Below are 18,138 nucleotides of genomic sequence, written 5' to 3' on the forward strand. Positions count from 1 at the left end.
CTTCACTGATGCAGACTGGCAGCAAAAGCTACAAGCGTCGGCGTATTTCATCTTGTGAAGGACCTCCCAGAGGAAGAAAGGACTCCGCAGCACTGGTTTTGCCTGGGGCGGGGGTGCTGCCCCACAGAAAATGGATACACTCATACCAGCTTGCAGAGGTGAGAAAGCAGCACAGCCATTTCTAATACTGGGCAGAATTTTTGGCCCCAAGTTTCTTTTTGAGCGAGAAAAGGAACAAAATTCTCACTAGCCTACACATCCCCACAAAGCTTACCTGTCTATTCCCCTTTATAAACCACGTGGCTCTGTAGAGCTACCCCCGTAGAGAAGGGCAGGGGAGCAGGATGCCTCCGACAAGAACGTCAGCAGAAAGCAGCACGGCTCCCTCCCTCAGCAGGCACGCAGCACTCGCAGCGACGAGCAGCCCAGGGCTCTACGCACCAGCTCGCAGGCATTAGGTTCTCCTTATTTGCCGGGCGTCAGCTGGATCTTGTGACCTGTGTAAACAACAAGGCTTTGGAAAGAAGGTCAGTAGGCACGTCATGTTCTTCATTTCAGATCCATAGCTCTGAATAGAGGGAAAAGAAAGCTTAGAAACCAAAACTTGCTTCACTCCTGAGCCCCTGAAAGGGACAGACACAAGCAACTGACACAGCAAGTCCCACCAAGTTATTTAACTGGTACCGTAAGAGTTGATTAGAATTATTTATTTCCAACTCAAAAACCCACATGCTGCCTCCTCCTCTCTTGCTAATTAACAGTAGTACTTAGTACTAATGGACTGCTTTCATTTTCAAGGGGCTTAAGAAGACAAATTAATCACCTCAACATGTCTGAAAGGAACAGATGGTAATGAAGTATTAACATGGCAATTTCACAGTTGGAAGAGCTCCTGAGAGAGGGGGCTGGAGCAGTGTCTGGAGGGCACCTGGCCCCACTCCCTGTGTGGGACCAGGGTTCCTGGGTCTCATCTCTGCTCTGAGATTCTGCTTTATCCCAACCTCACTGCACATTGCTTTTCCTAAGCAAAACCACGTGTTTTCTCTTATTCCATCTTTTAACAGGGAGTAACATCCTTCCAGAAGGCCTCTTACTGCCGCACGTCTGCAGACAGGTCATTACTGCTTTGGATTTAAAAGACTAAATGTCTATCCAATAATGCAATTAGTCCAGCTTGCCATTAATTCTTACTGGCCATAAGCAGAGAAGTGATCAGGAAGAAGTACATTCCCCAGTCCATACAGTGGAGATGCCTTTTTTTCACTGAAACTACGAAGGGTGAGCTCTGCAGCCAGCCATAGCAGAAACAGCTCAGGATCCAGGCTGTAGCAACTCAACGGTCTCTTCCAGCAGCACAAGACCAAGGGCAAGGGGTCTGCAAACGCCGCGGACTGAGCTGGAGGTGAGAGCGAGCCCACAGCACTCCCGTGATGGGGCTGCCAGCTTTGGGGAGTCCCTCGGCTGTGCACCCCCATCCCCGCTGCCGTCTCCTCATCGCTCTGGGGGCGGCAGAAATCGCTGGGGGGTTTGGTGTGGCGGCACCCATGTTACTGGGCCCAGAGTGAAATTGGTGAGGTGGCCCTCCCACCTGGTCCCCAGCCATTAAGCAGCTTGTCACAAACACAACTCTAGGAGGCCGTTTCTCAGAACAAACTGACATTTTTCAAGAGAAGACCAAACAAATAAATACAATAATTTTAAAACTAACTGATATGACATTGACTAGGTGACATTTTAGATTTTTTTTTTAAATTGACTTAAACTATGGAAAGTTTTTGTTTAAACATTGAGAGAATATTCTCTGTTTCAGTATTTAACCCTGCAACCAAAGATTATCTCAAATTACAACTATGTAATGATAACAAAGTCAGTCAGCGGCAAATGTCTGACAGGTTTTGGCCTCTCCTCCAGGAATGGTAACAGTAAATATGGTGATACATCTCTACCGCTGCTAGAGAAAGATAATAATTCAGAGCAAAATTAATTCTGGTAACACTTTTACAGAGCTATTTCATCAGCATACCGATAGCAGTATCAATTCCCTCCAATCTGTGCTGAACCACTGACTTTGGCATCTCAGCCCCTTATCAGTCCCATAGCCATCAAGTAGTATAAACAGTTCCATCCTTCCAGAGACATTAGTTACCATCTCGGGATGGTATAACATATCCAAAATACTGCATTACCAGGTGGCTGTTCCCACACTTCAAGGGAAAGAAGGAGCACTGAGGGAAATGGGTTAAGCTCCTAGCGCACCAGCGCAGCCCTCGCTGAGGATTTGTGCGAAAGGCAACGCCGATTTGATGAGCTGTAAATGGTACCTGAGGATTCAGGCTGGGGAGCAGAGGCAACGTGATGCAATGCAAACTGGTTTCCAGATGGGCTCAAGAAAATAATACACCCCGATTTCTCCCTGGCTTGACAAGCATCTGTGTTCAGCATTGACCCATTCAGTTATAAATCCACTGTAAGTTCTCCTTCTAATTTATTTATATTTAAAAGTAGAATGTAATGGATTTGGATTTTCCTAAGTTAGAAAACATTAAAAAACAGAGACAGAGTTCTCACATTTACAAGAGTAACACTTAAACAGCTCTAATATGAAGAATACTTAATATACAACTTGACTGTATTTAAATTAAAAAAAAACCCAAATACAAAGTGAATACAAACTCCCTTTTTTAAGATGTATCCATCATACAAACAGAACAACTTATTTTATCTATGTAGTTAATATTCAGATGAGTATTTTGTTTGGGGGTCATGTGTCCCCCCCCAGTCCCTATTAATATGCCTTGTATTTTAGTCCTTTCCAAAAGCATAGAAATCAAACATAAAAAATTATTTTTGTTACCGACAGTGACTCTAATTTGTAGCCTAAAGACTCCCAATGCCTGTAATGAGTCAGCATTTGTTTGTCTTGATTAGCACATGATTGGTGTCCTTTCCCCTTGCTTGTCATTTATTTTTCTCATCCAGGAATGCTAATCAGTGTTTAGTACTGTAATAGCAAACATGTATCAATGCATAAACCACAGGTAATTCATACCAGAGCTGTAGGAAATCTAAGACTTGTTGCAGCTTTTACAGTACACAATGGCCAAAGCACTCAAGGGATTTTGCCATACTGTTCCAGTCCCTTCTGCAAACTCTCTCTTTCTGACCAGTTTGGTACTGATTCAATTTTAGCATCTTCCTAGAGTTGAGTGCTTCATTTTGGAGGGATGCTTAGGATGTGGGGTAGGTGGGAAGGGAAATTAAGATTATTCCACATGTCAAATAGCTTAAAAGTATGGATTATGATGGTCACGGGAGCGAGGTACAGTTGCTATTTTAAAGCTTTAGTTTAACTGCTCAAATCTTTAATTCTCCTGCACACACATGGACAAGCTAAGACACAACGCAAGGTTTTAGGCCATTATAGTGCTTAAAAGTCTCAAAGTGAAATAACTGAAGAAAGGAAGAAACCAGTGGTTGGTACTGCTTATGATACTCTGGACCATAAAATAAGCCCTTATAGAAACTGGTTAGCTAAATGCTAAATAACAGCGGAATTGACTTCTTTTAGTTACTCATTACTTCTAGTAAAGCTTTAATAAAAGGAACTTTTAACATGTAGGATCATTATCAACACTGGAATACTCACAGCAATAGAGGCATCCTGAGTAAGGCATCATATTCCAGTGGTTTCAGACTTGGTTTGTATAAAAGTCATTTTGAGTTCAGACTTTACTGAGGCCAGAGTCCCAGGGCCTGAATGAAGCCTCCTGAACTCAAAGCAAGTTTCACAGGAGCCAGCTCTGTGTAATTCCACTTTGTTTAGGAATGAAAATTTGACCTTGTACTACTCTACATTATTAAATTAATGCATCACAGCTTGTTCCAGCTAGCAGGTCCTATATTTGAGGATTTTCCAGCTGAAATTTAAGTGTCCATAGCAGCAGGGACTCCTGTTCATATACATGTTAGGTGACCGTTATGTAGACAGCCTGCTAACATAGTGTTTTAGGAAGCTGGGATGAAAATCAAACCAAAACAAAGCACAACCACACAGATTTAAAGAACGGATAATTCCACAGCAGTAAGTTCTCTGATACTGCAAGATTTCCTTTGAGACAGAAATGAATGTTCCTCCTCTCTTCATCAAAAAAATATTGCACATTCCAGTTCCTTTGAGACAGAAATGAATGTTCCTCTTCTCTCTTCATCAAAAAAATATTGCACATTCCTAGTTTCCTGAAGAATCTTAGACATCGACCAAAGGCCACACACGACACTGGAAATAAGTGTTTCAGCTTCTGTGACAAACCTTTCACTTTGAACAGGCCCTGCATTACAGCTGCATTACAGCTTCATAAAAGGTTTCTCACTGGGAAATTGTTTGCAAAGTTGGTTTTGGGAGAAAAGACATTTTTAAGCTGCTCATATGACCAAGGCACTCGGAACAAATGACCTTAGAGCTGTACTTTGGTAAAGACACAAAGTCTCACTTTCAGCAGACGCCTGATGTCAGACCGGACAGGGAACACAAAGCTGAGCGAAGGTTACATGCAAACTGTCCCCTGTGGTTTATGCAACAACAAAATAACCACTGTTAGGATAGATGCACATAAAAAGAACTCACTGGAAATTACTTTTAATATAAGCAAAACTGCTTGTGACTTGTAAAGTATGATAGTGTGACAGACTAATCTGAACAGCTTTTGTTTCATGTCTCTAACAAACAAGCATTCAATAAGTAATTCACATTACATGAGTCATCTTTGGTAATACTGTACATTGTGTCATTCACTTGGTAAACATCAGTTTTGGATATTTAGAGTGCAATTCATCATAACTACAAACTAATCTGAAAGTTGGAGGGGCATCCTCCAACTGTACATCAGCTTGCAAGGGGAAGAGTTCAGACTAGCAATATTGAAAATACTTCACAGAGTTATGTAGCAAAAGTTACAATTCTTTGTCATATAGCATTACACTAGCTTGTCATTTTGTCTACTGCTAAAGGGGGTTTATAGTCAGCATTATTATAAATTAACAGCAAAGTGGCTCCCAAAGCAATTTAAGGGTGTACAATTGAAAGCTAAGATCTTTAATCAACGAATCATTTTCTAATTTTGTTTTCTAACCCTAAAAGTTATTAAAATACAGAAAAAAAATCATTATTTTAAAAAGATGCATCATTTAGAAAAGAAGTCTCATTCTTTACAATATGATTCAAAACTAATATAGAAGAATAAAACAGTGCTACATTAAATACGGTCAAAAGCATTCAGATGGCATGATGCAGATACAACTTTATGTCCTCTGTTATATGGCCCAACCACAGGTTTTTCCTTGCTTTGACATGTATTTGATGGTCAGTGAGCTTTTCCCACTTAACCCGAAGGGGATTCGTCCACATGTACTGCATTAACACATGAAGGTCAGCATTTATTTACACTTTAAAAGCAGCACAGCTGTCCTACAGCTGTGCTCACTCCACTGCAGTACTGGAACGAGCACAACAACTCGGATATCTCAGGGAATGCATCATGGTTCTGAATGGCCTTTTTTTCCCCATTTTATCAGAAGATGACTCCTCATTACTTTTCCCAGCTAGCTGAGCAGGGTCTGTCTGGAATTGTTCTATTTGAATCTCGAGATGTTTTTGAATAGCTAACCCAAGGACTTCCGGATCTACAGATGCTCCATACACTTCCCATGTCATTCCTTCATCATCCCATCTCACTTCACGTACTGGAGATTTGGGGGCCTCCAAGTCTTGCTCCAAGTTCACCTCTGGGAACACATGAGAGTGGCCTTCTGCTGCAGCCGCTGGGCTTGTTGCCACAGATTTACATTCCACGGTAGGAAGAGTTTGTACCTCGGCATCTCTACACTCAAGAGCTGGTTTCAGTCCTTTGGTTAAATCATTCATAGAGGTCATAGTCCACATATCCTTAGTTGTCGTTACCATGTCTGCACCTTGCTGGCTGCTAAAGGCAACACAGGCAGCCTTTGTTTCCAGAGGAGCGCTCTCCTGCTGAGCACGTTTCAGTTGTTCTGCAGGCATGCTACAGCACTTCAGGACTCTCTTGGCATCCAGGCCCGATTCACTTACTGAAGACACCAGCTTAGGGTATGTCAGAATATCTGAAGTAGAAACGGAATGAAAATAGTCAGGTGCTGCCTGCTCTTTTCCCGACTCGCTAGCTGAGCATACCAAGCGCGGAACAAGTTGTATAGATGGTATGGGCAAAGAATGGCAATAGGCAGGGATGGTGGCATCTACTTTCATACAAGGGGCCTGCCTTATATTACAGGGCCCTGCAGAACTGTTATGAACTGTCATCACCATGGGTGAGTATGCAGAGTTTGGAATGTTACCGTAAGTCAGACCACCATGAATAATCCCAGTGGCTTGACTGAACATTGTCCTGGTTGAGAAACCATTTCCAGGCATGTGGGGTCTTAGAACAGCAGTGTGAAATGTTCCGGGATCTGTGTAAACAGTAGTGTTACGTGGAATACCACTGCTGTTGAAGCTATTTGTGGGTACTTTTTGGTCTCTAGGTAGAAATGGAAGATGAGTCACAAGGTTTTGATAGTGAGACGTATTTTCATTTGTTTCTGATCCATATCTCTGTGTTTGGAAAGACATCCTAGCCACTGCTAGATCATGCCTGCAGCTAGAAGAGCTTAGGCTGGAATGAGTAGCACTAGTTTCTGTGTGAGTGACATATGTCTGCTCTTTGCAACTGCAAGTTAGGTCTGAGTGGCTTCTCTGAAGAGCAGTTCCTGGTTCTTCCATTTCACACATGTTTTGCTGGTGTACTATGCAGGCTGAAGAAACATTCTCAACAGTGCTGCTCTTTACACACATCTTGGTGTCCCCCACTTCCCAGGATGCTGTGGACTGTTCAGCAATAAGACAATGGTTTGTAGTCTTAGTTCTGCCCTGTGAATTGTCATCGGCTGACTGATCACTTATGGTTTGGACCACTGATCCAAGTCCTGTCATCCCAGGCTGCGAGAAGGACCATCCAGGACTTGGCATACTCCTGGCATCACTCTCCTTTCCCAGGGTATGGCAGATGGTGCTGCTGTGGCTTTTCTTCAGCTCTTTGTTGGTTTGCCTTTCCTCTAAAGTTGTTTGCCCAGTACAGACCAGACTTGAGGAGCTCTTCAACAGCAGGTGACTGTTATCATTCAAGAGGCTGTGACAAGTAGAACTTAGTGCGTCATGGTAGGAATGAGTGTGGAGCTGGTGGCTGTCAGCTGACATGGCAAAAGAGAGATATCTGCAAGAAATGGTGAAGAAAAAGAAGAAATTTAAGAAGGAAATATATGCACTGGAAAGTATAATCTCTATTGACTTTCTGCCTGGGCTTCTTGCTTTTCACAGTTCACAAATACTTTTAAAAAAAGCACTGTACTGTAGTCTCTGTGTACTCAGACTGGCCAGTTTCCATTTTCAGTTTTCACAAGGGGTTTTTCCCCGAATTAGATTTGGGATTTATTGAAATTCTGGGGTTTTTTTTCCTCATTTCATAAAACAAAGGGGAAAAAATCTTCTTGGTTTCCACCTTTTAACAATAACAATCTCAACTTTGCCAGGTCTCATCTCTCCTGAATTTACTGGAGCCATTTTTGGGACATCCAGAGATATCATATAACTTAAGCAAAGACAGATGTATTTTAAACAAGATAGCTTTTCACCACAGTATTCATTAAGCCAACGATGTTAACTGTATTGTCAAAACAAAAAACTGTTCAGTTTTTAGTCTCTTGACACTGACATTTCTGAACTTATCCAATCACTGCTGGAGCTTTCAAACATTAATAAAGCCTCAATAGTTAAACAAGTTCTCCCTTTTCCCCCTACCCTTCCTAATAAGATTCTTTGAATTTCATTTCACAAGAATATCACTATTTATTCAAACCGTTTTCCCAGAGTTCACACAAATGTACAGTAGATGTGGACAAAACCATTTTGATCACCTGTGGCAGAGAAGACATGACATGAAACTCAAGGAAATAAGCTCTGCCAGGCCTGTGTGGAGTTGGTGGCAGCCTTCCCAAAACCAGTAACGCTGGGCAGCATGGGGCGGAGATAGCCAGCTTGCCCACAACAGGGTCAGCGGGCTTTCGAGCTTGTGCTTACCACTGGCACAAAAGGAGGCAGCAGCCAAGAGGGATCCAGTGAAAGAAAGGCTGGAGGTGAAACTCCCCTAGGAACCACCGAGCTGGATGGAAAGTCTGTATCTCAGCACAGAGTCTGTTAAGGGTACCTGCTTCGGTGCATGGTTTAGGCTTCTTGTGCCAATCACCTTTGGGGATCCACAAGTTCACACTGGCTGTGGAAGTTACATACCCTGCTTCTGCTGCAGTGAGTAAAAATAAAACAAGAAAATCTTTAACTGAAGTATTGTGGTGGTTCTGTCCTTTTTTCGGTGCACTCAGTCACTGCTATTGTTAGAAAACTCTTGTTTCTACTGGTTGGTACAGTACCCGTTATGTTGTTTACATTTATGTTACGACTTCCACATCTGAGAGAAGCTGTAATTGAAGATTTTGAACCTAACCAGATTTAGGGATCCATTTTTGTTGATTGAATTCCCTTGGAGTCACAGAGGTCTTTCAATATTTGTATAACTAAGTTATTTTAATATGCTCATATATCTATAGCTATTTCTATATCTATCTACACATATAGATATAAATATATCTCTTTTCTAAAAAAACCCATTCTGTTGAACAGAAAAATCTAGAGCATTTCTTCACTGCTTCCAGGTCATGTACTACAGGGTAATTTGTTGTGCAGAAGGAAGCCACAAGTTCTCATTTTAGAGACCTTTCCCTCAGATGCACTCTATACACTCTGCCTCCCTAGTAGGACTCCTAAAGAAACCTTCACAATTTCTTGTGAACTGTATCACCAAAATAAAAACAAATGTGTGGAACAAGAAAGTATGTACACGTGGGCGGACAAAAGCACTCTGTAAAAGTAACAGGAAAGTTCACTCAAAACACCAAGGTGGCTGCAAGGGCTCACATTCAAACCTCGCAGTGAGAAGGTTTTAATATGTGATCCTTTTAATATGATTTTTACAGGCTTAAAGAATCATCTACCAACATAACCGATAAAGAGCACGCTTTTCGCTCCATCCCCAAACCAAGAGCTCTACTGCTGATCCAGACAGCTATCAGTGCTTACGCTTGGAATAATTCCATTTTCATTGTTAACTTTGGCAAGCTAATAGTTCAGGCTGCAATTTTCTCATCACCTGAAATCCACTTGCGTTGGCTGTTTTCCATAAGGAAATTAAACTGAGCAAGACAACATTAAAAAAAATAAAAATATTTGCAATCGCTTCTTTGAGAAGCTTCTCATTATGGGCTGTGTAGTAGGGACTTGCGATTGGCAGCAGTATCCTCTGGCATTAGGGTTCGCTCAGATTTGGACTACATGCAGGAAAAGGGCAGTTCCCCTCCTTCATACCTGCTTGTTCAGTTAGAAGTTGAACTCCTTACAGACCACCCGCACCGGGCCTGCTCTGCACGCCACGCAGCCTCTCTGGCCTGCGGGACTCCACAGGCTGGTGGCATCTAAGGACAACGCAAAAGCATCTTTTCTTCCAGGAATGGAATTTCCAATTCCTGGGTTAAAGGCACTGCTGAGTGCAGCTGAGGTCACAAGTAACCACTTCTTGCCAGACTGGCCATCAATCGATTTCTGCATGTTTTTCAAAAGCCCTCACAAAATGTCACTCAATGCTTAGAAGAGAAGCAAGAACTGGGGAAGTGGCAGTGTTAAAACACTGCACTCATCTCCTCCAGCGTGTTATCTGTCCTGCAGCCACTTACACACATGGGTACACTCTGCCACAGAGTTCAAAGGAGTCAACAGGATTAAACACCAAGAGCATAGCTGTCTGCAAGGTGAAGAGCTTACATTTAATCTCTTTAAAAGGTAACACCTGCAAAGGCTCTCACACACACACTGGGATGAAACGTTTACTAATGGAAATCCTCAGTCACAAATATTGAGTCTCAGGTGAAAGGAAGCTTCAAACATGTCCTGTTACAGATGATATAAGGGTGTGCAAACTTTGAAGAGCTCTCTCACACAGTTTACAAGGTTTAAATATGTATATACACACAGATACCAAGATCTCTATTTGCTTTCTTTATGTAAGCATGGCTGCAGAAACCTCTCTAACTGGAAGAAGTGACGCAACTTGAGATTGATTCATCACCTGAACGTGAAGAAACACATTCAGATGAATGAAACAGTCCAAATATATTGACATCACTGAAAAGGACATCCAGGGTGATGTTTGCAATGAAACCTCCAAAGAGAACTCTGACAAAAATTTTTGCCCCACCCACATAGACTCCAACCACAGTTGAAATCAAGACCAAACATGGGCCAATGCTACATATGTTCGCATGTACACATATGTAACTAGCATTATAACCAGCAACTATCAACAGCATTTGAACATCTTTACTCAGATAGACCAATGTTCCATGCAAGCACAATTGTAACAATTATCCTGTGACTTTTGGACCTTATAAACAATGGGAAAGTTACCAGTTAAGTAAAACAGCATCTCACCTGACACTTTAGAACATAGTTAAGGATGGGGAAAAAAAACCAGTACAAAAGAAAACAAGGCCCCATTCAGACAAGATGAATCAGCTTCCCTTAGAATAACGCACTTTCCCCATTGTGCTGAAATCCAAGGTTACATTTTCCCAGACAGCGTGAACACTTCCCCACCTACAGGCCACCTATTGCTTTCTCCCTCCATTCCCTGCTCCTTTTCCCCACTCTGGAAATGCCTACGAGCGCTTACACAACCGGCAGGTTTTGCCCACCTGGCAGAGGCAGGGCCCTGAGCCAGACCTGCGCACATGGAGCTCCGCATGGAGGGTGATGGCTGCAGAACAAATCAATGTCTCCTAGGCCTGGCCTTTCCTCACCTCTCTGCTGCAGCCAGGTGTTGCCACAGCATTTCACAGTTGTGTAAGCGAGCATGCAGGTGTGCCACAAACCACATCAGCTTGCTGACCCTCTTTTTTTTTTTTTAACCTGGCTTCGCTCTCACTACCTCAGATCATCAACCCAGCCACACCAACCACTAACGTTCATCCAGAGGGAGGAAACAGAAGAGCAGTTTCCCCTCTGCAGAAAAGCAAACTTACCAGTGGCGTAAGCCCAGAGCAAACCTGCGCATGCGGTGCCCTTCTTCCTAAGACTTTGGAAACGGCAGGTAATCCCGTATCCACCCTCCCAAACTCATTTCACACGTGCAATGCTGGCACTGATTCCCCAGGGTACACAAAAATTCTTATACGTACATGTCCATCCTTAGAGAAGGGGGACATCACTGCACGCACACACACCCCGGCGGCACTGTACTTCCTACGTGAGCTCCTGCAGACTGCATCCAGCCGATGCCTCCTGAGAAGGGGCAGGACACAGGCGTGTCTGGATGGTTATACCAACACTTATACCAGGGAGGGGCTGGGCACAGGTACCAAGAATGGCGTGACAGACTTTAAAAAACAACAAAACAAAAAAAACCCAAACCCAAAACATGGAACCTCTCTACTATAATTTCATAGTCATGCAATGGCATTGTATTTTGTGAGTCAACTCATCAGGAATGGATTGCCCATGTGGAACAGGATCTGAACACAGCTGACTTGGTGGGTACTTAGGGACCCGAAACAAGCTTTTTGCACATGCTGGCAGAGAAGACTACTTTACTTTTTAGAAAGCAAATTTAAGCAAATACATAATTGATAGGAAAGCAATTTTATTAAAAAATACCTATTGTTGAGTTGATCTGAGAAGTTTTTGTTTGGAAATGCAAAGGAAATCTGCACCTGAATACAGAAACAAGAAAGCATGAACTTTGAGGTAGATACCCTGCTAATGAACATATAGAAAATTGTTAGACAAGCAGAGAAAGGATTAGGATAGAAATCGAATTAGCATCCACTATTTTTGGCTTAGCTTCAGATAGCTTATGAGGGGATCTAGGCTGCTTTCACTAATTCCACTGAAGTACTTTAAAGCGACAAATGTGTATTTTGCTATGACTTACGATTAACATTGCGACCTATTTAATGCACTAGTAAATTTAGTCGCAGGATATTTAATATCATGTATGTTATCAGTTGAAAGACATTCACTAGTAAATTAACTATGATTCCAACATTCTTCAGTATTTTTATACTGCATGCATGTACTTTTACTTACAATTTTGACAACAAACACAAGTGGCTATAAAGTGGAATAATTCCTTACTATCATGTCAATACATAGAGCAAGCTTTCAAGTAATATATAATACCACATGATATTTCAGTATGATAGTATTTAGCTCCTGCATTATATATTTGATAGTGATTGCTTTCTTCCCTGCATTGGCAGGCTTCACAAGAGTGATATGATAAACACGACATCCACAAAACAAATCATAGCTTTTATAACGAGGATAGTAACATGGGATATTAACATAAGAGGATGTGTTAATAACAAAAGAAATCAAGCCACGCTTGATTTTCCTCCAGCAAGCAAAGAAAGAAACTACAAAAATGGCATAAAAGTAACTCAGCTGCTGGATCCTTTATCCCAGGAAAGGGTTTTTTTTAGTACTGTCTTGAGCAAAAATCTGCACTACAACTTAGCACATTGACTGCGCTCTTTCGTAAGTACTCTGTTACTACAGTAAACATGTGATGCAATATGAATCGCCTAACAAATTAGACAATACAAGTTAATTACAGAATTGGGGAAAAGACAAAGAGGAATTTCATTTAAAATTTAATACTATTTACTAGAAAAATACACACAATGCCAGAGAATTATTTCTCTAAGTTTTCCACAGTTTGTTTTTGCTTTATGTAACTGTGATGGTCAACCCACAAATCAACAAGACTTGTAATAGGCTTGGCTGTTTCAAGTTTCTTATTCACTTTGCTGATCATACAATCAGAAAAAACAATTTTTTTTTTCTTCATACGTTTCATTTTGTCCTTTCAAACCCAGCATCTGACTATGAAATAAGTGATAAAATCAGAGCCTGTTTCAGAGACAAGAGCATTAATATGCAAGCGTGGAATTTCAAAGAGTTAGGTGATTTGATCCATACCAAGATTTTTGGATGATGACTGTTAATTTCAAGTACTGACCAGGACCCAGCAAGGTGACCACTAGCACCTTTTGAGAAGACATGCAGTCTTAGGGGGTTGCAATGTCTTTGCCCAGAATTCGCTCCTTCGTTTGCGTCATTCTAGCTGTGCTGTGCATCAGCACTCGTAACCTATACAATAATCAGCTTCATAAAACAAACACAGAACTTCTGCAATAGCACCAAACTCAAGGCAAACACACGTGTGTTTTATACAAGGTGTGTGTGTATTTTATACAGTAGTGTGATTTTAATTAACTTACGAGATTTACCTGAATAGAAGGCTGCTATACGTAGGTTCTTAACTCTGTTTAATCTTATTACAGGCACCATGGTTATAAATTTGAAAAAGCAAGAGCAGTTTACAGTTAAAATGACAAAACTTGAATTACAACCTAAGGGGCAGTTGTCACTTAGCCATAAACACTGCTGACACCTGCCTGGGACACAAGACAGCACACACAGAAATAACTACATTTCTGCCTGAACAGCCCAGTTACCTTGGGTACCAGAAGCAATGCAGCATATTCATGCTGTGTTCTTTTCAGGGCTGGTATTTTAAGCAATGGGTCTTCCTTATTGGCATCTACAACTGAACTTCTAAGACAGATGTTTACCATGGTAAAATGACATAAAACGGAACATCTTCTAATATGACATTCATTTATTTTAGAGCTGTACTCATTTTAAAGAGACTTATCCCACCAAAATATGAGTAAGGTCATGTCTAAAAATTTGTCCCTGCTTGCTCACATTGAGAATTACCGGTATCTTGCACAAGGTAAGAAAGATCTGGTTTGCACTTACTTTGTGTAAGATTGATGTGTTAGTATTATGAGACCTGACAGCCTCCCCCTAACTACACTCCTCTGAAAGAAATAGTCCATTAACACTAATCACCAACATCTACTGTTGAGTGGGAGGAGTCAAACCACTTGAAAGGCATTGGCCAAATGGGATTAGCCATAGTAAAAAGCTTAGAGATTCAAGTGTCTGGAATTAGAGGGGTTTTTTTGTGTTTTTATTATTTTATTTTGGTGAGGTCTAAGGGAAAGGAAGTAATAGAGGAATTACAACAGGGGAGAAGGTTTCACTCATCAGGAAACTTCCAGGACTTTCTCTAAATTCTGTAAATACAACTATATCAATGCAACCAGATTAATACAGAATCAGGGTGAGCCCACAATTACTTGACCTTTAATCCATCATCTTCCTTTAGGCTTTCCTTTTTGGAATGGCATTATAAATTAACCATGCTTGGTTCAGTTCAATCTCCTAATGCCCTCTTTAAATATTTTGGGTCATCTTCTAAATATTTCCATGTATCAGACAGATCTACAGGACAGACTATTCTGGGCATCTACAAATACCGTCAGATGCACACAACAGAAAAGTGCATATGGTGTATGCGAATGAATGGGATTATTTTTTGGTTCTAGACCACTAAAAGCACCAGTGACATTGGTGCGTGTCACCAGGACCATAATTCACTTGCAGGAAGAGGAGGAGTACATTTGACAGGCTAGAAAACAGGAGAGCAGAAGAGCTACGACACCCAGTGTGCAGGACAGCAAAAGTGTGTTTTAAGAACATATAAGCTGACTAGTCATAGCTTTTCTTTCTTTTTTTTTTTTTTCTTTCATTTCTGTTAATTACCACTTTGTCTACCAGGCTTGGCTTAAAATTTCCAGACCTTTGTCTTTTCCCCACCTGAAGCTGAGCACATTGGACAGACATCTCTCTGCATTGATTGGCAACAACGTCAGTTGAGTTGAGAGTGCACTTTTTACTGAGTACTAATGAACCTCAACTATCTCCTTACTTATGACCCAAGCAGAGATCTCTTCCCTCAAATGCTGAAGTTACCATGGGCAGCCTGGTGACCAGTGACCTCACCGGGAGATAATAAAATAGTTGCCATGTCAGAAAGTTAATAGCTTCAAACATTTGGTGATACATTCACCTCGAGGCAGAATGACAAGGCCATTGTGTCCACAATTATCCCAACAGCATAACAAAAGTCATACAAGAGGATTTTTAAAAGCATTTGCTTTTAAAAAATAGCAGGGGCAGCCCACAGACCTGGCACTGGCAGAGTCTGAGCCAGGAAAGAAGGCTGGGAACTCTAAATTCTAAAATGAAAAAGGCTAAAATGAGAGTGTCATGAGAGAAGAGCCTGAGAAGGATCAACTGAAAGAGACTATTTTAATGAAAAACTTTAATTGAATTCCCAGGAAAGAGAATTCACACAGGGCTGTAAATAAATTATTGGGAAACCAGAGAGGGATGCACTCTATCACAAAGGAGGCATGTGTTGGGATGTAGTCCTGACACCACCACATGATGCACTGGGCAACTACGCATCCTCTTTGCCACCCTTCCTTATTTAATTATCTATCCCAGAAACAACTTCAAAGACCTCTTAGGATTTTGATCTTTTTTAGAATAAATTTATAACCAAAACATTACTCCCACTATGTCTCCATGTGCACATAGACCTACCTCAGTGTACAAGCTGCCCTACAATATACCCAACAGAACTAAAATATGAGACACTGTACAGTCGTATTTGATGCTCACTGTTAGTATTTGATAGCTCACCTCTTTAAAGGTCATCTCTTCAGTCAGAAGACTTAAAACTTTTTCATTACAAATATAAATAAAATGATACGGTCATGTAATCAGCTGTTTTCAGCAGATGGGGCTTTAAAAAAAAAAATCAAGTATCACAACAGCAGGCAACACTGACCTAGAATCACTCTTACAGTGAACAGTGTGTGCCTACAGAAGTGGTACATTAATATAATTGCCTTTCTGGTTTAAGCAGAACAGAATTATGCAAAATGAAACTGTTAATTCAGCTGCCAAGCTTATGCTATTAAGAATTGCTGGCTACTGATATTCACTGGCAGTACAAAAGTCCTGCGAGAGAAACATTTCAGAATTTCTCTAGGAATTAATCTTTAATGCACAAAATTTGCAGTGACCTATCTACACTTCGATTTATTTCGGGGAGACCAACACTAGGGAATGTTTTCCTCTTCACAGCAGAGGATTAAATCCTACTCCATCACATGTACCAATCTGGAGGGCACAAGGTCAGTCTGGTATTGAAAGACATCTGCAGAACTCCCTTTTTGGGTCCACTCTTCAGTCCTGAACAGACTATCCCCAAAGCAAGCCCATTGATCTGGAACTCTGCAAAAACACGTGGCCATAGCTTGCTCAGCAAGCCTCTACCCATCAGAGGCCCAGCCTGCAAACTGTGTGAATCACAGCTGCCTGTGAAGCATCACAAACTTAACAGTCGTCCAGAAAATCAAAAGCCCACTTGTAGCCTGCTTCCAATCTCACAGCAAGGGAGTAGCGCTACGTATTAATGCAACCATCTTACCCAGGGGCCAGCAGTTTGCACGTCCAAACTCTACCCAAACTGGCTAAGTGATAAAAATATTTACTTGTAAATTATGTGTTTTAGAAATAGAAAATATTCAAAGCATCATGCAAGCTGTTTGCTTGAAAAACTAATAGGAACAGTTAGAGAGAAACTAACTGAGCTTGGCTGAGCCTGCCTGCCCTATGGATATCCTAGCTTTCACTTCAGGATTCAGCACTGTAGTTAGTTACTTCTGAATACGAGGGCAATGAGATACTCCACCCTGACAGGTGAACACGCATCTGACACATAAAGCTCTGTCACGCAATCAGTGCGAGTCAACGGGCAGTTAGCGTGCGTGTGCTCTGTGCTGGCTGGAAGGAGGCGGCCAAAGCGCAGAGCTCAGCCTCCCAGAAAAACTCACTCGCTTGGGCTCAGTGTCACGCTGACAGCGGTCACAGCTTTGTGACTACTTACAGTGGCAGACAAAGCAAGCTTGAATCTGCCTTAACAATACTCACGAGATACAGCCACAAGCACAGCAGCTTTCACGTTCACCTATCGGCCTTAATAGAAGGATGGCAGTTCCTATAGGGGCATTGGATAGGAGTAATGGTAGCAAAGAAAAGTAACTAATCTGAAGCTCTCCAAACAGCTCTGTTAAGAGAAAGGAAGACAACATTTACAAATTGAAAGACACCTCACCAGAACAATCAAAGATGGTTCATTCCTCTTCTACATGTAATAGTTAAATCTTTCCTGCCTAAAAACACCCGGCAATTTATCTAGCAAGATCTAGTAGTTTTACCCTCATTTCTTGTTCCCTTATTTTTCCCTGTGATTGAACACTACACAAGGGCTACAAATCTCCCTTTAATTCTTAATTTAAATGACAGTGTTAATGAACTGTACACAAAACACTGGAGAAAAGAAAGACTCAAAAAGGCAATCCATCTGAGGGAATTGTCTGCTGCAGTTGCCAAGCCACTCTCTATATTTGAAAAGTCCTGGCAGTCAGGTGATGTCCCTGGTGACTGGAGAAAGGGGAAACATTACACCCATTTTTAAAAAGGTAGCAAGGAAGATTCTGTGAACTACCAACCCGTCAGCCTCACCTCTGTGCCTGGGAAGATCATGCAATAGATCCTCCTGGAAGCTATGCTAAGGCACATGGAGGACAGGGAGGTGGTTTGAAACAGCCAGCACGGCTTCAGCAAGGGCAAGTCCTGCCTGACCAACCTCGTGGCCTTCTATGATGGAGTGACTGCATCAGTGGACAAGGGAAGAGCTACCGATGTTGTCTATCTGGACTTCTGTAAGGCCTTTTATACAGTCCCCAACAACATCCTTCTCTCTAAATTTGCGAGATGTGGATTTGATGGGTGGACTGTTGGGTCGATGAGGAATTGGTTGGATGGTCTCATCCAGAGGGCAGTGGTCAATGGCTCAATGTCCAGATGGAGATCAGTGACAAGAGGTGTCCTTCAAGCGTCCATACTGGGACCAGTACTGTTCAATATCTTCAATGACATAGACAGTGGGATAAGTGCACCCTCAGCAAGTTTGCAGATGA

The 18,138-nt window shown here is 41.8% G+C and overlaps 1 protein-coding gene across 1 annotated transcript; it reads right to left on the reverse strand.

Moving 5' to 3' along the window:
* Positions 1-5,476: 5,476 nt before the first annotated feature.
* Positions 5,477-7,267, reverse strand: GPRIN2 (G protein regulated inducer of neurite outgrowth 2). The gene has a single exon (XM_010284427.1). The coding sequence runs from the start codon at positions 7,265-7,267 to the stop codon at positions 5,477-5,479; it is 1,791 nt and encodes a 596-aa protein (XP_010282729.1).
* Positions 7,268-18,138: the final 10,871 nt, after the last annotated feature.

This window comes from Phaethon lepturus, unplaced genomic scaffold (genome assembly GCF_000687285.1).
Source record: "Phaethon lepturus isolate BGI_N335 unplaced genomic scaffold, ASM68728v1 scaffold4643, whole genome shotgun sequence".
In the NCBI taxonomy this organism is placed as follows: domain Eukaryota; kingdom Metazoa; phylum Chordata; class Aves; order Phaethontiformes; family Phaethontidae; genus Phaethon; species Phaethon lepturus.

What these genes read in the sequence shown, in the direction of transcription:
- GPRIN2 (XM_010284427.1), bottom strand. Translation starts at nt 7,267, where the DNA reads ATGTCAGCTGACAGCCACCAGCTCCACACTCATTCCTACCATGACGCA.